General features: G+C 37.4%; 2 protein-coding genes across 6 annotated transcripts in view; one reads left to right on the top strand and one right to left on the bottom strand.

The window, feature by feature from the left end:
- IFT80 (intraflagellar transport 80) overlaps positions 1-9476 on the bottom strand; it is an 86327-nt gene extending 76851 nt beyond the window's left edge. For 2 of the 4 annotated variants that reach the window (XM_019626985.1, XM_019627002.1), the window contains exons 1-3: positions 9351-9476; positions 3975-4058; positions 1265-1486 (exon numbers count right to left, since the gene is read on the bottom strand). In XM_019626985.1, the coding sequence (XP_019482530.1) occupies positions 1265-1486; positions 3975-4011 (259 nt within the window). In that variant the 5' untranslated portion in view covers positions 4012-4058; positions 9351-9476. Of the gene's footprint in view, positions 1-1264; positions 1487-3974; positions 4059-9274 lie in introns of all 4 variants that reach the window. The other 2 variants (XM_019626992.1, XM_019627007.1) reach the window with 2 other exon arrangements.
- A 55-nt stretch (positions 9477-9531) lies between these two features.
- The window catches only part of SMC4 (structural maintenance of chromosomes 4), a 36958-nt gene continuing 28039 nt past the window's right edge, over positions 9532-18450 (top strand). Inside the window, exons 1-5 of one of the 2 annotated variants that reach the window (XM_019626965.1) lie at positions 9532-9987; positions 11104-11250; positions 12157-12335; positions 12790-12981; positions 14653-14829. In XM_019626965.1, the coding sequence (XP_019482510.1) occupies positions 11109-11250; positions 12157-12335; positions 12790-12981; positions 14653-14829 (690 nt within the window). In that variant the 5' untranslated portion in view covers positions 9532-9987; positions 11104-11108. The remainder of the gene's footprint in view (positions 9988-11103; positions 11251-12156; positions 12336-12789; positions 12982-14652; positions 14830-18450) is intronic. The other variant, XM_019626972.1, reaches the window with a different exon arrangement.

Genomic DNA, 18450 nt, shown 5'->3' with positions numbered 1-18450 from the left:
GAAGAAAGCCAATAATAAAGAATATGGGACAAAATGTTAACAATTAGTGAATGTGGATAAAGGATTTATTTGTATAATTCTTGCAACTTTTCTGTAAATATGAAATTATATCAAACTTAAGTGTGTATGTGTGTGTTTTAAAACTCAACCATTTTGTCATCTGAGGTAAACTAAATTCTAGCTGTGGGTAGAGTCATTCTTCCAAGCACAGGCACTATAGGAAGTACTTTCACAAATATCTCATTTAATCAAAGTACAGGAAACTAAAGTTAAAAAAAAAACTACCATAAGCTCTGCCTGTAAAAGACTGGAATCTGATGTGATTGTCTGCCATAACATCCCTTCCCAGTTCTGGTTACAAAAGCCCTTTTTCTCTTTTCTCTCTCCCTTTCCACGGTGGCCTGAGGCCTGGCGTGCTCAATCAATGACCCCATTCACTTAAAGTGATTCACTCAGTGATGGGCAAGTGATCCAAGCTCTTTGCACTCTCTCTGCTGACCCTTCTTTCCTAGTAGAATGAGACTTGGGCTGTTGGCTGCCATCATGCTCACCTTGTAGGGAGAGCCTGTCCAAGGGGTGGTGGGAACAGGGGCCTGATGCAGCTGTGCTTAAGGAAGGACCCCTCCCTGGAGCTCGGTGGACCAGACTCCATCTGTGCGTAAGTATTAGCCAAGTAAGTCCATTACTTTTTATGAATGTACTCTTAATTGACATAGTAGGTAAAGTGTAATACAGACAAAAACAGTTCAAGTTATTGCTAAGAAAATTAAAACATCCCTTAGAAAGTAGATAAATCATGTTTTTTACTCACCAGTGAAAAAGCTACGGTCAAATTACATAAATCTCCAACTATGTAAGTAGAAATTAACATGTACTAGAAAATAAAGGTTATATTTAGTAGATAGCTTACAAAATGAGTATGTGTTATATCCATATTTTTAAGTGTCATTATGTTATAAAGTTAAATTTGAAGAAACTAGAAACCAAAACTGATAACAGCTTAACAACTAGTAAGAGGGCACAGAAAAAGGAAAGCCAAAGGTTCAGATTTAATCCCAGTATACATCAGTGTAATTCACTTTCTTCCATGACAATAGTTTCATAGCCTATACACAAACCAACTGACTACAAAGAAAATGGACAAAATGTGTAGATGAAGGTACGCAGATCCACAAATATCAGGTTTGGAAAACAACTCAAAGCATAAGTCATTAATGTTTTGTCTTTAAAATACACAGATGAGCATATAACATTAAAAACTTACCATCAGAACTTGTGAGGACAAAACTTTCTGCTTGAGTTTGTTTCTTTATGCCTAAACTTTTTGGAAACCAGTGAAGATCTATCGGGTAAATATCATCAGGAAGCTTTACTATTTGACTTGTTTCACTGGTTAACAAGTTCCACTTCACTATTTGGTGATCATCACTACATGAATACAGTTCTTCAGCAGTAGTCCAGCCCACACAGCTTACTAATTCTTGATGTATCACCATGTTAAGGACCCATAAACATGAAGAAGTCTTAAATCTTAATAAATAAAATCATTTCCAATGCAGATTGTGAGTATAAAATAGGATCAAACATTTCAAGCTTCTAAGTATATTTTTCATTTTATGATTTTTTTTCTATTTAAAATAAAATAAGCATTAAAACGGTTGTTAAGAATGAAAAGCAAGATACGAAATCCAGATACTAAAAGAGAAACAAAAGAAAGATTTGACCACATGAAAATTTAAAAAGTGTGTTACAAAATATTCCATACACAAGGCCAAAAGATACACAAATCATCTAACATATCAAAAGGCATAACAGGATCTACACTAAACTATCGGGGGATAGGTGGGGAGAAAAGGGAACTATACTTTGTATTTACATATATGTATCTGTGTCATTTATTAAAATAAGCATGAATTATTTTGATGTTTAAAAATCAAGAAGACTGAAATGTAACAATAAAACACCTGCTTAAATTACATATTATAATAACAATATACCTTGGAAAAAACCTAGAGCTTAACAGCTGAAACTAAAATCCTACTAAAGTTATTGATGTTAAATTCAGGAAATAGTTCAACTACAATTTACTGCACCTACAAAGTGCATAGTGCTGGATGAGATTTAAACTCTAAAATTACTTTATTTAACCTACTTTTTTGGTCTCTGATTTATCAGGATTTCTGTAAATTGAAGTGCTCAAGTAGCCCTCACAGGCTGTTTACTCCGCAGAATTGTATGTCTACACGAAGGTATTTCAGTTCGTCGTTTAGGAGAGACCCTTTCTCTTGCTTACATCTGGATTTCTGTTATTACCAGATCATTCCTAGCGGGGTTGTTTGTTCTCTTGTAGTTATTGTATAATCCTTTTTTCTTCCTCCTTTTCTCATCAGTGCTTTTTATTGGCTTGAATAAACTCCAAGGAAAAAGAAAAAGACAGTGTGCCATAATTATTCTGGGATGTTCTAAGATTTTTTAATACTTCAAAATCTGATAGATTAAGCAAAAACCAAAAAGGTAAAAAAGAAATTATAGGAAGATTTTAAGAGTCTTCAGATAAATAGATAATAAAGCGGCAGTGGAATACTCAGAATTCAAAATGTAATCTAAACAAAAGGACCTGGAATATCAATAGACCATTACTGAAAAAATTGTTCCAATATATTTTCTAAAGCCTAATAAATGTTAGGTAAAATTTAGAAAGAGAGAATGTTAGGTAAAACTTAGAGGGAGAAAACAAAAACACAAACACAAACACAAACACAAACACACATACACACACACACACACACACACACACACACACAAAACATAAAACATTAAGCTTATTCTTACATAAATTGCTGTATGTACACATCAGATGTACATGACGGACATTCAAACTACTAGGTAAACCAAAATTATGAGAGAAATGATACGGCTATCAGATTAAGGAAGCCAAAAAATCTGTTTTACACTGTTATTCTTCAAGCTCGAAAAGAAAGGTAAAAGCAGACAGTGGACAGAGTCAAAATGGTAAATGGTATGAATCTTACATATGGCACAAACTCCTGAGGGCACACTTTGAAAAGAGAGTAAAAGTAATTTAAGTAGAAATAAGAGAAATTATATCTTCACTCAAAGGTAAAATAAGCAGACAAGATAATATAAATTCAAAAAGTTTGAATGAATGTCTAAATCAGTGCTTTCCTGTCTCTGATGAAGGGCCATATTTTTCTTTATTTCAAATCTGTCGTGGATCAAAATTTTGTAAGATAAAATAAAGATGAATTACTAGAAAAGTGATCTTATGGTTGGATGTTGTGACAATGTCAAATTGCTACAAAATTTTTTTACCTCTTATTTTCAATTTTTACTTATTGTTTCACAGGCCTGTAATAGACTCTGTATATGATAATTTTAGAAGCACTGGTCTAAATAACTAAGAATGAAGGAAGAGGGGCCTATCATATCTTCCTGACACACAACTGGGAATTCTTGCTGACAAAATATAGGGTCATGCGTTTGGGAAAATATTTATAATTGCCATCTTCTTACATGAAATAATAAAGGTCTGACTGCTCAGATTTCCACAACTTGTCCTCCACTTTATCATGAGTATGAACAAATAGAGCTGAACTCATGAAAAAACATTCTAGATCATGCTAGTAAAGAAATTATTTGGTTAAAAAAAAAAAGCTCTTTAAGATCCTACTAGACTAAACAAAAACTGTTTTTTATGTACTTAAGTATAGTACTTAAGTAAAGTAAGAAAAATGTCAATAAGAATTTGAAAGTAAGATTTAGAGCAAATAGTTTGCTTTGGAAAATTACCTACAACACATGATCTCAAATATTTCAAAAACAATTTAGCTAACTGCCATTAAAGGAATGAAAAAAGAAATCCACTCTCCAAGTAAAATACAAAATAGAAGAATACTTTTAGCAATACTCTAGAAAGATGATCAAAATGAAGTCTATACGTATTAAAAGGATATGTTTTGGTTCTTTTAAAAGAGATATCTTCAGTCTCATGTTTCCGCTTTCCAGCAAAATTTTTAAATGCTACTTGATTATGTTCACTGTAAAAATAAAAGTTAGGTTAAAAATATAAAATCTGCATTAAATACAAACACATATACACAAAAAAAGAAAACAAAACATCTGAACACCCCAAGGACAACGAAACACCTTCAATCCTCCTGACATCAACTACATGGAAAAAGAATGACAACTAATCAGTGTGCTAATCCTGCCGGGGTGACTGGAGGCTTTGGAATGGACTCCAGAGGTCGTCTACACCCTGCCCGGGAACAGTCCTACAAGTGCAGAACACCACTAAATTTGATCAGGTATCCTGAGGCCAAATCAAAAAATCAAAGGATTCTGCAACCTGGGAACGCCTCATTGGCAGATCCATGTTGATCCTGCTGAATGGGTATAATTAGAATAAATTACCAAGGTCGGGTTGAGGGCTAAGATACTTTTTAAGGGCCTTAATTCTGGAACCCACGTGGGAATATTCAGACATCTTCAAACTAGTGGTCCAAATCTGAGATTTACGTTCTACTGGAGATAGATTAAACTGCAGCAACAGTCATGGTTGCCAAGGTTGCAATGTGAAAATAACTGAATTAAGGCAGAGGTAATAAATCCATTATAAAAGTTATATAAAAATCACAACATAATTGCCAAATAAAAATTTGGAAAAAGAAAAGTAACACTCTCCCAAATAACCATGTCATCAAAAGATACAGGCATAGCTCATAAATGTAGAAGTTAAAGGTATATAAATATATAGAGAGAATGTAGAAATAGAATAGTAGCTAAACTTGGGTACACCTCTGTATTTTTGGGGGGGAACAAAGAGAAGGAACCAGTGGACAGGGATAGAGTGGCAATACTATAGAAACAAATAACCAAGACAGGACAGTCCCCTATGAAGTCATTTAGTCAAGGGCACTGATCATTTTTAAACACTTATAGACTGACAGTTCACAGAAACATAAATATAGGTTGTCAGAGGACAATCAAAAACATGAAACAATGCTCAGCCTCAATTATAATTAAGAAATGAAAATTAAAAGAAATGGATACTATTTTTCTGTTTTCCTTCTAACATAGTATGCATGCTCCTTACCCCCAGTCTTTAATTTTAGAGGATTTGAGGCTGGAGTTACTGTAGTTTTCTTACCACAGCAGGAAGAGAGCCTGGAGGTGCCAGAAGCCACTACGTAGAGCCTAAGAATAATGCCAAGACAATGGTATGCAAAGCAGAGCAAAGAGAGAAACCAAATCCTGGTGTCTTTGTTTGAACACTGAATCCAGTTATACTCATCTGATTTTTTGGCTATGGGAGTCATTTTTTTTTTATCAAGACAATCTGGGTTGGGTTTTCTGTCATTTATAATCTAGAGAGTCCTACCTGAGACATTATTATAATTATTTCTGCTTAGATTTTAACAATGGACATTTTCTGGTGCCATCCTCTCTCTACTCACAATCTTAAAAACCTAATCTATTTTTAGTGTTCCAAAGTGTTATTCTTATAACACTGTTTCATCCTATTTTCTCTCTTGAACCATATTCTCTACCACTACTGCCCACTGGACACATCTTTCCATAATCCCAGCAAACATGAACAAAAACAAACCCATCTTTTAAAATGGTCCTTCCCCCTAAAACTGCTCCACTTCATCACTTCCTATTTTTTCTACATTAAGTTAGGTGAGGGTTTCAACAAGGTTAATGTATTAGGGGGCTTATATTATCAAGAGGGATATTCAGGGGTGGCTAGGTGGCTCATTTGGTTAGAGTGTGAGCTCTGAGCAACAGGGTTGCCAGTTGGGATTCCACATGGGTCAGTGAGCTGCACCCTCCACAACTAGATTGAAAACAACAACTTGAGCTGAGCTGCTGCTGAGCTGCTTGGTGGGCAGCTGGATGGTTCAGTTGGTTAGAGCGCATGCTCTTAGCAAGGTTGCCGGTTCGACTCTTGCATGGGATGATGGGCTGTGCCCCCTGCAACTAGATTGAAAGCGGCAACTGGACTTGGAGCAGAGCTGCACCCACCACAACTAAGACTGAAGGACAACAACTTGACTCGGAGCTGATGGATCCTGGGAAAAACACACTGTTCCCCAATAAAGTTAAAAAAAAAAAAAAGAGGGATATTCATTACTATCTGTCTTGTGTCTATATCCAATGTATTAATCTTGAACAATATTCTCTAAGTACTTATACATCACTTACATAAATTCATGTTTATTTATTCATTTTGATTTATTAGTTAATATCTAATTAATTCAAATATTTACAATTACAAACTTTATTAATATTTTTAAGCATTTACCCACAAACCTAGTTTCAGGCTTAATGAAATGTTATAGCCACATTAGAAGGCAGATAAAACGTATATTATTATAATAATGACAAATTCATGCACTTAAAGAATTGCAAATGTGGATTTTAATTCTAATTCCAAATTTCTCTGAACTTATTCTTATTTCTTCCTGTGGGGTACAACTTTACTCTTAAAATGTAAAAAGTGAGGGATCTCTTCTTGGTCTGGCTGAAATTATAGATAATGGTTGTTTAGTAGATGATTTTGGACCAGGGAGATGAGAGTTATACTTTCCAAAATGATTATAACCTAGGACATTCTAATTGGACCAGCCTCTTTTATAATTAGTGTTGATTTCATGAGAAGTAGCAGACGCATTGGCAGGGATCCTTTACATCTTTATTTCTTGTGACCCTAATCTCTTCTCAAATCACTTCTTATTCTGAGTGTCCTATTGTCACTCTAGATTTAAGTCTACTTTGTAGCTGTTTGTTATGAATGTTTTTCTTCATTAAACAACCTGGTTTAAGCCTGTTTTTAAAATATTCATTCTGAATGGCGCATGGTTAGTTTCAACTAAATCTAAAGCCATCAGTTGCTTTATTGATTTATTGAAATTACATTTCTTTTTTTTTCATCAATCATTAAGACCTACCATTATTTACAACAATCATCAAAGGCAGTAAAACTAGGATTTATCTGTGACTTATCTTTCTTCCTGTCCCTTCATCACCAATTAAAAGATTCACAAACAAAGAATAGTATCTGACTTTAAGGGCTTATACTCTTAACTTTGTACATTAAAATCTATAAAAGCTAGATTTTATTTCCTCCAAAATGTGTTGGGATTTTTTTCCATTCTACTGTGTAGGCACTTCTCACCTCCCACATGGAGGGACTGTACAGTAATAATCTAACTAAGCCATGTCTGATTTCAGTCTCATTTGCCTTTAACACATCCTAACTAGTTTGTTGTTGTTGTTGTTGTTTTTACCAAGTCATTCCTAGCCCAAATTTTTCATGTTTCCTCCATATCATATCTAAAATCCTTGACCTGGATTTCAAGACCTTTCATAAGCTAACCTTCTAACTTAAATCCCATTATACATCTTTCGCACAATATCAAACGCTTATAGCATGTTTACTAGATGAACAATCACAAATAACCCCATGAAACAGGTATTATATGCTGGTTTTATAAATAAATACTCTCAGAGAGATTGATAAATTGAGTACATTATCCAAGCATGTAGCTAAAAAATGATGGGATTTGAGATTCTGTTTTGTTACATCTTTCTACTACATTGTGCTCTGTCCCCTACATACACCACTCTATTTGGTCTAGTCTGTTTTTTCATGGTTGATATCTCGCCAACTCAAGTTTTACAGTTTTACAAGCTTCAAGAATCCAAAGGATTCCAGAAGCCCTCAAAGAGTATCCCTCCATCTTTTTGATATGCCTACTAACCAATATTTTTCCTTGAGCTATATTATCTGTAGTTTGTCTTATGAAAACAATAATTCTTGGGGCCGGCTGAGTGGCTCAGTTGGTTAAGAGTTAGCTTAAGAGCATGAGCTCTGAGAAACAGGGCTGCTGGTTCAATTCCCACATGGCTCATCTGGTGAGAGCACGTGCTCCTAACAAGACTGCCTGTTCGCTGGTGGGCTATGCCCACCTGCAACTAAGACTGAACTCGGCACCTTGAGCTAAGCTGCCAACCGGATGGCTCAGTGGATACAGTATGCACTCTTAACAACAAGGCTGCTGGTTCGACTCCCACATGGGATGGGACTAAGATCAAAACACAGCACCTTGAGCTTAGAGGCCACCAGTTGCTGAAGGGCAGCCAGATGGCGACTAGCGCCCTCCACATCTAAGATTGAAGAACAACTTGGCTGGTCCCCTTCCCCAATTCCCCAACACTACTGTTCCCCTCCCCCAGTTCCCCAATTAAAAAAAATAAAAAATCTTTTTTTCAACTTCAAATATAAAGGTATATTAGGATATCAAGTCAATGCGTATTCAAACCACATCAGTCTCCAAGCTCACCAGATTCTTATACTTGTGAGCATCCACGCCTCTTTTTGAGAATTACTGAACCTGATTTTATGCTCCTCAGAGCAAGAGTCATAACACTTACTTACAATGGCAATATAAATCGATTCATGAAGTAGTTGTCTTAGTGCTTTAGTATGCCAGGCACTAAGTATGCTAAATTTAAAAGGAAAAAGAAGGAGGCTCCCATTCTCAATGTCGAACTCACGAGAGTTGCTGAATACTTACTGGAGGTAGTCAAATCAACCAGTGGTTAACATTGTGGGAGGTTAGGACCAAGTTTCAGAATCTGATCAAAGTTCTGGGAAAATCAACTCCCCAGAAAACTCCGCGCGCGCGCGCGCACACACACACACACACACACACACACACACACACACACAGCATTTTGTATATAATTTGGGGGCGGGGAAGCTATGAGCTCCTCTGAAGCCCAATCACTAACCCAGGTTACAGACTCCAGGTAAAAACCCACTGACATAAGTTCTCTGGGAACAAGAATATTTGCTTAATAACCCTGATTATGTGTTGCACAGTGCGATGTATACAAAAGCTACTTTAAAAACATTTGCTGATCGATAATTTTCTCATAAAGATAACCAGATGACATAGTCAAATCGTTTCTTCCACGACGGAGTCTTTCAGTCAAGTGATTTCAAAAGCCCGAAACCCCTTTCACTAGTGACACTTAAAGATCTAACACCAATAACTCGAAATCATTATTTTGCTAGTCACATGTGGACTCCACCATCATTCACCAGTCCAGGTCTTCTCTTTTCCTTGTTGTCCCTCGACTCCCTCCAAACTCTGGGCTCCTCTTCGCATCCCAAAAGCTACGTCCAGAGCTCCACTACCCCCAGGGAGATGAAAAATAATAGATGCTCCCCCGCCGCACACACCCTCAAAGGTGGGATCCAGTGGTGGCCACAATTTCCAAACCCTTTCTTCACCACATTCGGAGGTGAAGAGATTTACCTTACGTTCCAGAACTGCGGTGGCGATTGCTCTCACAGAGCTGGGACCAGTTACCAAGAAGCCTCCCGACCTCCCCGTCACCATAGTGACTTCAAAGAGCTACGCTCGCTCCCTCTTCCCGCGATACTTTCCCGCCGCGCGTCACCGGAGCGGGCCTGAGACCCCGCCCCTCAGAGAGCCCGCCCTCTCTTTAAGGGGATTCATTGGACGACTGAGCCCCGCCTCCAGCTTTGGGCGGAGCCCTACTCTTATTTTCCTCTTTTTCAAAACTCTCCAGGTTGTTTTTTAAATATTTTTTATAAGAGTGCTGTTGCTGTAGGCCCCAGAGAAAACACGGTTTCGGTCTTCCTCTTCACTTAGAAGAAGTGTCCCAAGCCACCTGGGTCCCTCCCCGCGCCCCAGCCCGAGTTTGCGCATGCGTACAAGCGACCAGAAGATGGCGGTGATAATCGCCGCACTTTTTTTTTTTTTAAATTAGTAGTTCCCAGAAAGCATTGCGCGCATTTGTAACGAATTTCCGTTCGAGTTTGTATTTTAGGCGCCATTTTCGAGTGAAGGACCCGGAGCCGAAACACCGGTAGGAACGGGGGGGCTATACAACCGTTTCCAGCCTTGATCTGAGTGGACTGACCTGCAGGTAAAGTACATCTTTTCCTGATTAGGTTGTCACACTCTCACTTCCTACCCCGTCCGCGGGCGCCCGGAAAGTAGAGGCCTTGAGCTGGAGCAGCCGAAGTGTGGGCTGAGGCTGTCGCCGGGAGATTGCTCTCGCTGTCACCCCTCCCCCCTCGGCCGCTCCCCGGCAGTCCGGGCTGCCTCGCGCTTCTCCCGGGCGCCACTTCTCTGAGCTTCTTAGCGTCGCTCGGGACGGTGCGGGGGAGGAGGGGGGAAGCTGTAAGCCTCGCGGATCTTAAATCCTGGTGTCTGTCGGGGAAAGGGCGTCTCCCCCGGACTCCTTGCCTTCTCTCTTCTCCCGAGGGACCAATCACCGGGTCTTAGCCCTTACTGGTGACCTTTCGTAGTTTATTATCCAACGGGATTCCGCCGCGGACCCTGGAGGAACAAACCCCGGTCACCGTCGGCGTCCGATTTGGAAGTCGCGGGTGGTCGACCCCAGCCTCCGGCCGTCCTTCCCAGTGGGACTGTAGAGTGGAGACCTCGAAGCCCCCGAGCCGTCAACGGCGCTAAGAGCTCAATGGCGGGGAGGGGACAGTGGGCAGCCAGCCGCCCCTTAGTCTTCTGCTTTAGGAAGAGTTGCTAGCCCCTCAAACCTAAAACTAATACGAACTCCGCGAAGTCTGTGCGCTTGCATCCCTAGCCCCGAGAACGTGGGCATGTCGGTAAATGCCGGCGTATGGAAATTACGTCGTTCAGAAATTACATTCAAATATTTGTATACACTTATACTGTGGGCGACGCGGGGGGAGGCATTAAAAAATAAGAACCTAAGCAGTCGGTCTGTCGTTGCTTGATTCCCAGGCACGTCTAGGTTTCCCCACTTGCTTAAGACTTGTTTAAGAAAACGAAGCCGCACCTCTTTAGCACTTGGGGTTTTGGTGCCCTCTTTCCTAAGGACCCGCTGGCGTTGAGCGGTGTTTTTAAAACAGGCTCTCGGAAACGAGAAGGGAGTTTTTCCTCGAGTGGGGCGGGGTAAAGGCTGAGCCGATCCCGTCGCGGGGGCCGGCCGGGAATGGACCCGCACGGCCCTGCGGCCCGCGGGCTGACTTAACTCCCGGTTCTCACCCGGCCCCAGCAACCATGCCCCGTAAGGGCACCCAGCCTTCCACCGCCCGGCGCAGAGAAGAGGAGCCGCCGCAGCCCCCGGACGGCACCAGCAGCGACGCGGAGCCCGAGCCGCCGCCGCCGGGCCGCGCCGGGCCCCAGGCTCCTGCTCCCGCAGGTGAGTAGCCGGTCGTCTCGGCCGGAAAGCGCGCTGGCGGCCCGGAGTGGGTCCGCGCCCAGCCCGGACTGGCCCGTGTTATTTGGCGCGGGAGAGAGGGGCTGTGGGTTAGACGTCTGAAGGTCGCGTGTCTGTCGGGTAGATCAGCTCAAGAAAGCGGTTTGGTGATTTTCAGAGATTAGACTCTTCGTGCAAGTTTGGTGTAACGGTGCTTGAGGGGATTGGGGCGAGTAAATTGCTTCAGTTGTGAATTTCTGTTTGTGGCCTTGTATTTCCGCGGAAATCGGCACGGTCAGCCAATAGCTAGTGGACTTTTTTTCAGATAGAATCAACATGTCTATGTTAATATGTTGAAAAGTGGCTTGACCCTAACCTCACTCCCATAGTCTTAAATTGCAATTAACGAGAAGATCACAATGCCCTCGAAACCACCGTAACATTTGTGAGTCCAGTTAATTAGATGGCCTTATGAAACCCTTGTGACGGTGTCGCTGGAGCTCTAGAGTGTCCAAAGTTAAGGTTCCAGATGCCCAAAAATACGGAGTGAGTTGAATCTAGAGCCTTAGGATTTAACCACCTGTTTATGCGAGGAGCAGGGGATCAGGCTGTTGTGGATTTACCAGATTTGCTTTATAAATGTAGTGTTTTGACTCCTAAAAGGTATATTTCTATAGAATTTTGAGACTGGTGGCATTTTTTTTAAGAATTTCTTTTTTATATAAAACCAAGATGAAAGATTGTCATCGCCTGTAAGCTTAGGATATTATATTTAAGTGGAAAACATAGATTCCTAGGTTTCAGAAATGACATCTCTCCAGAGATTAGCAGGCACTGGTCCTCAGAACTAATTGCACTAATGCAGGCTTTTTTCCTCCCCTTACCTTCCCTTTCCTTTGACTGACTTAGACACTCCAAGTGAGGAAACTGATAATAGAAGTTTAGAAGAAATTTTGAATAGCATCCCTCCTCCCCCACCTCCAGCAATGACCAATGAAGCTGGAGCTCCTCGACTTATGATAACTCATATTGTAAACCAGAACTTCAAATCGTATGCTGGGGAAAAAATTCTGGGACCTTTTCATAAGGTATTTGATAATTTTAAATAACTGTTGAGAAATAATGAGTCTATATTACAAGATGTTTTAATTTTGTAACTTAGATTTGTCCTGATTCGGTATGCTTCCTATGCTTTTAACAACAAATTAGTTTTTGTTTTACCTAGTTATCTTTGGTACCTCTTTCGCTATTATAAAGTTTTTCTCACTGAATAGAATTGGTGAGTTATTCGTTTGAAAGGAGTGTTTTCTCTATTAGAATGAATTTTATAAAAAGTCTGAGTTAGAATATGGTCTTATTTAGGGTGTTGAAGCTCGTGATAAAGGAGTAAGAAAATTTAAGTTGTGTTATCTTGTAGCAATGAAAACGTGTAAATAGTTCTAGATTTGCTGTAAGTAAAAAATCAAGGCGTTTAAATTAAAATCAGTAGTATGACCTTTTTAAACTTCACTTTAATTTTTTTTTCCTGTTCTTTTTATGCAGCGCTTTTCCTGTATTATTGGGCCAAATGGCAGTGGCAAATCCAATATTATTGATTCTATGCTTTTTGTTTTTGGCTATCGAGCACAAAAAATACGGTCTAAAAAACTCTCGGTACTAATACATAATTCTGATGAACACAAGGATATTCAGAGCTGTACTGTAGAAGTTCATTTTCAAAAGATAATTGATAAGGTAAGGGACTGACTAGTTATTTGCAACTTCCTTCAAGTAAGGAACACAGAATTTCAACACAGTGCAGAGTTTATTATTTTTTACTTAAATTTGGCTGTTAAAAATTAATACATGGTTAAAGTAGAACAGATTATGACCATATTTTCTTTTTGAGGAGTGGTGGTGGTGGCTGTTAAACTTAAATATTAACATTCTTAACTAGGGAAATGAACTGTAAGTAGCTCGGACTAGTGCTTACCTTTTTGGAATAAAACATTAAGCAGTTTTAGTATCCTAAGTGCCAAGTAGGCATTCTTTTACTAGAAAATTTTGGTTCGTTTTTAAAGTTATATTTTTATTGCCTTCTGATAAATTACCTAAGCTTGAAAATATAACAGTTGACTAATTTTACCATCTGTGTTATTTCAATTCACATAAAATTGAATGTTGTTAGTCCTGTGTTTCTGATATGAAAGAGCTTTGCTTCGGTTTGAACTACCCTTTTAAAACGGGAAGGGTCAAGCTAACATGTTTGTTTCCTAGAAAAGGAGACACTTATAGGTAAAATGTCTGTTTAGATTATTTACACAGTTTTGTTGGTATAACCTTTCTCTTTTTTTAACTTTTTTTTATTATTCAATTACAGTTGACATACAATATATTAGTTTCAGGTGTACAACATAGTGATTAGACATTTATATAACTTACAAAGTGATCACCCCATTAAATATAGTACCCATCTGACACCATACATAGTTATTACAGTATTATTGACTAGGTTTTTTCTGCTCTGATTAATAATTAACTTTGGAAATTCATGGCTTAAAAATGAGTGACTGGAACCTAAAAATATAGAAAAGTAATTACATAATGAAACGAGGATGTGACTTTGCTTCTAAGTTTAAAAAAAAATTTTTTTTGATGTAAAGGGCTTTAAATTTACACAGTGACTTCTATTTTATTTTGTTTCTTAAGTGCTTTTCTTATTGTACAATTTGGATTGGAAAATAGATAGCCAGTAAATCAGATTTGATTCCATTGCCTATTAATTACATCTGATTCATGCAAATTTTAAAAGCCTTAATTTCAAGATGATAGCTTTTAAGGGGAAGTGTTTTAATAAAGTAGATTTGTACTGCACTTATTTTTTTTAATCTGATTTTTTTTAATGTCAGTAATGTAGTTGTCAATTCTTTACAATTCTTTTTATGTTCAATTAATGGCATAATCTTTGCTCTCCCAACCTCCACCCCCCCCCAAAAAAAAAAACTGAGCCGAATTACCTCGTTACTGCCTTCCTTTTTCCTTAAATCATCTCTTGCACCTTTTTTTAAATGGACTAGTAATTTAGTCTGTCAATTTTGGATATGGTCAGATTCTCCTTCATCAACTCTTTTCAGTTAAATATGTTTTTAGCCTTGTTTGGAGGTGGGTGGTTTTTGTTTTGTTTTTGTTTGTTTGGTTTGGCTTTTTGGTTTTTGTGATCTGTGAGAAAGGGATCAGACAACTTTGAAAAGTATCTATTCTTTGCTAACAAGGTTATTTTTTAGAGTTATTGGCAGTTTATGTGCATGTTCAATTGAAGTTTTTAATCCATAAAATTAGTTTCAATACGAAGTGAGTAAAATTTGGAGCAGACCTGTGACTTAATACCAACAGTTGTTTTCTGGTTTTGTTTTTTCCTCAAAACAGGAAGGGGATGATTATGAAGTCATTCCTAACAGTAACTTCTACGTATCCAGAACAGCCTACAGAGATAATACTTCTGTCTATCACATAAGTGGGAAGAAGACGACATTTAAGGATGTTGGAAATCTTCTTCGAAGCCATGGAATTGACTTGGACCATAATAGATTTTTAATCTTACAAGTAAGTTTATTAAAAGACTTCAGAGTCTCTTATTCTTGTTACCTTTTTTCAGTAACATTTAGGAGAGTTTCCCCTGTTGCACGAATCCTGTATTTTTGAAGCCTTAAAGTACTGTAGCAGCACATCATGGTTTACATACTACAGTCAAGATGCGAATCATTATTTGCTGCTCTAGAAATTTAAGGAAATTCATTCAAAGCTATATTGTCATCATCAGATGCTCATTTTATGTTTGGATGGACTGACATACTTGTTCCGCTCTAGCAGCACGTAAATATTGGCGTAGTGAAATAAATATTAAACACCAATATTATTGTGCTGCTTTAGCGTGACAGGGATATAGCAACTGTCATTTCTGTTTGTATTTCCCTTTAATACAGCATTGCAAATGAGAGTCATTATCTCTTAATAGTCTTTTCCTTTACTTTTCTTATTCTTATCTCTACTAATATTATATAGCAAAAAAAAAAATGAAAAGACTCTGAAACTTGCTGTTTGCAAAATTTACCTGAGCACTTAACTAATTTAACTTAATCTTTTTTTAACACTAGAATGGTTAACTAAAAGCTTACTCAAGTTGGTTTTTGTTTTGGTTAGAATGGCCTACTTGAACCACTATTGGAAGATCAGAAAATAACTGATACTTTATTCTTAAGTATCACAACTCTTAAAAGTCTTTTTAAAGGGACATAAAATTAAGTACCTGGTCTTACGTTGATTTTTATTAGAAACCCTGTATTCTTTATTTGAGTAAGGATATTCTACCAGCATTACTTAGTATAAGAAAAATCCCTTCTCTATGTGTTAACGTTCAAAAAACTTTAGTGTAAAACATGGCTTTGTCAGATGTATTCAGATTCCTTTTTGATTTGAGGCTGTCTTTTCCTGTGTCTTATCCAGATTCACCAAGAGTATGATAATAAAACTAGATTGTGATGTGGAAATAGCTGCTAATATTCTTTAGTGTCTTGTCCTACTGAATTTACACTAAGTTGGGAATTTTGATTTGATAACTAAAAGCTTTGTTAGGATAACTGAGTGTTCCCAGTAACAAACTTAAAAATGGTAGCTCCTTTTCTCATTTCTGTCTTTGTTCTTCAACTATTTTTTTTTAAATATTACTTTTAGACTTTCTACAGTGTTTATACAAAGTAAATCAGTATCATTCTGAAATGACATATTACTATCCTTTTTTACCAGGCCCACAGTACATTTGTAGTACTTCTGTAACCCAAACTTATTTTTAAAAGAATGTTGGGAAATCAGCTGTAGATATATTTTAAAACAAGATTTGAATTTATGCAAATGTGGAATTAAAACATTGGGTTTTTTAAATCAAATTTAACTGTTTTATGGACTTTTTATGTTCTGGGATTTGGTTTGGTTAATTATGGATGAAAAGTTACGTCCCTTTATAATACTAAATTTGGTAATGATACCATTTTTCAGGAATCTATACTTGTGTCTATCTTCTGTTTATTATTTACTATCATCCTGGGATAATCAAAGTTTTATACATGTGTAAAGACATCAAAATAAAGTGCGCTGCATTTTAACCCTTGTAAGGGTACTTTTTTTCCTTGGTGCAGCCTTTCTCTCCATAATTCAGTATTAAAAGAGGCTAAATAAAGGAACAGCTTCCCAAAAAGGTAAATACAAATAATTTTTAAATTGTTGACTTTATGTTAAACATGTGCTTCTGAAGCACCTAGAATGCTTAAGCCATTTGTCCTCATAATAATCTCAACCTTTTTATGTCACGTTAACTATTAAATTGTTTTAAACATTTTTAATACCAAGGTAAACTATCCAAGCTAACTGATTCAATTCCATTAAATTTACAGATAAGAACCTTAGGAACTAGGAACTCACCTCTTAGGAAGAAAAAAGAGGGATTGGACTAGTTAGAACTAATGATGCCCCATTTAAAAGTTTGAGGCAAAGTGTCAGTGGTTTCTATGGATGTTTATTTAGTTTTTTATCAAAATCTTAGACTCCTGCACTAGAGATTTAAAGCATTTGAAGGTAAGTAAGAGTGCAGTTTTTATTACCTTCTCTCCCACTGAATAACATTTATTTTAAAAACTAGCTGTGATTTGGGAGGCTGGGAACTTGGAGGCATCATAATGTCACCATTCAAGACATAAGTGAGGGCCGGCTGAGTGGCTCAGTTGGTTAAGAGCTTCCTCAAGAGTTTGAGCTCTGAGCAACAGTGGTTCGAGTCCAGCCCGAGCTGAGCAGCCGCTGAGCTGCCAACAGGTAGCAGGATGGCTNAAAAAAAAAAAAAAAAAAAGACATAAGTGATTACTTTGAATAAAATGTATAGACTGGTCAGTGGAAGTGATTAAGAGAAGCCCGTAAGAAATTATTTTACAGTGTTTGTATTGTTTTAGTTCTTTAAGTAGGCATTTCTAGTATTTGAATCCATTTAAAATTTCATCAGTTGACCATTCAAATGAATGCTTAATGAAGGTACTATGCTAAGATGCTATAAATGATACAAAGATGGTAAAACCCTGTTCTTGTCCTTAGCAAGAAGTGTTTTGACCATTGTACTTCCCATGTTTGTACATTTCTTCATCTACATATACCTGATTTCGGAGCCTTTGTCCCATTATAATAACTATTGGTGCAAACAAGTAGGGTTTTATTAGCTCTGCAAAGTATTTCAAACTATGACTCGTAAATTGGTTTGGATGCATTTGTTCCATTCCAGGTTGGAAGAATGATAACTCTTAATGCTTTTATTATAGTTTAAAGTTGCATTAATGATTGCTGTCGGAGGCATGTTTTTGTAAACTGAAAAGCTACAGCTATGAACACAATTTTAGTTTTGTCCAAGTTTTCAACTTCATGTGCTTTGTCTTCGTATTATAAAATCTACATTAAAATTTAAAACAAGAACCAAGATTTTTTCTTAGCTTTTAATAATTTGGAGATTAGATTAATTTAGGTCTGAGTTGTTTCCTAACCATCTCTTCCCTTTTCTTTCCAGTATACTTCTAAGTCTGGTGTGGCATACAAACTATTTGGGTTCTAGTCTTTTAGCCTGTAGAAATAAGTCTGCTGTATCAAAGAAAGTTTCAACTTTATCGATAATGCCTCAAGTACCCAAAAGTGTCTTGTTCAGCAGCCTCAACTATGAAAGAAAATAGAAGGCTACCCCTAAGCAACCAGAATAGATACCAAACAGTCCACCCACTAAAACATTATCCTTTCTATTTATGTATCTATTTTAGATAACTAACTTCTAACCTTGGTGATTTGGGTTCTTGGCCTCTAGAAGCTCTCAAAGAGCAAATTAAAATAAAATTTGTTAGTTAAATGATAATAATTGACAGGACAGTGACAAATGGAGAAAATAAAAGTGTTATGACAAAATAAAAAGTCAAACCCAGTAATTCTGGGCCATTTAATTTTGATGCAAACACCCATATTTATCTTAAGAATCTTATTTAGGCCTTATTAGGAAAAGAAAATGGGTTTTGTTATTTTTAATTAAATTTATTGGGGTGACATTGGTTGGTAAAATTGTGTAGGTTTCAAGTGTACAATTCTGTAATACATCATCTATATATTACACTGTGTGTTCGCCACCCAAAGTCAATTCTCCTTTTATTA

Source organism: Hipposideros armiger, unplaced genomic scaffold (genome assembly GCF_001890085.2).
Source record: "Hipposideros armiger isolate ML-2016 unplaced genomic scaffold, ASM189008v1 scaffold_16, whole genome shotgun sequence".
In the NCBI taxonomy this organism is placed as follows: Eukaryota; Metazoa; Chordata; class Mammalia; order Chiroptera; family Hipposideridae; genus Hipposideros; species Hipposideros armiger.
This window is presented reverse-complemented; position numbering and strand designations above follow the sequence as displayed.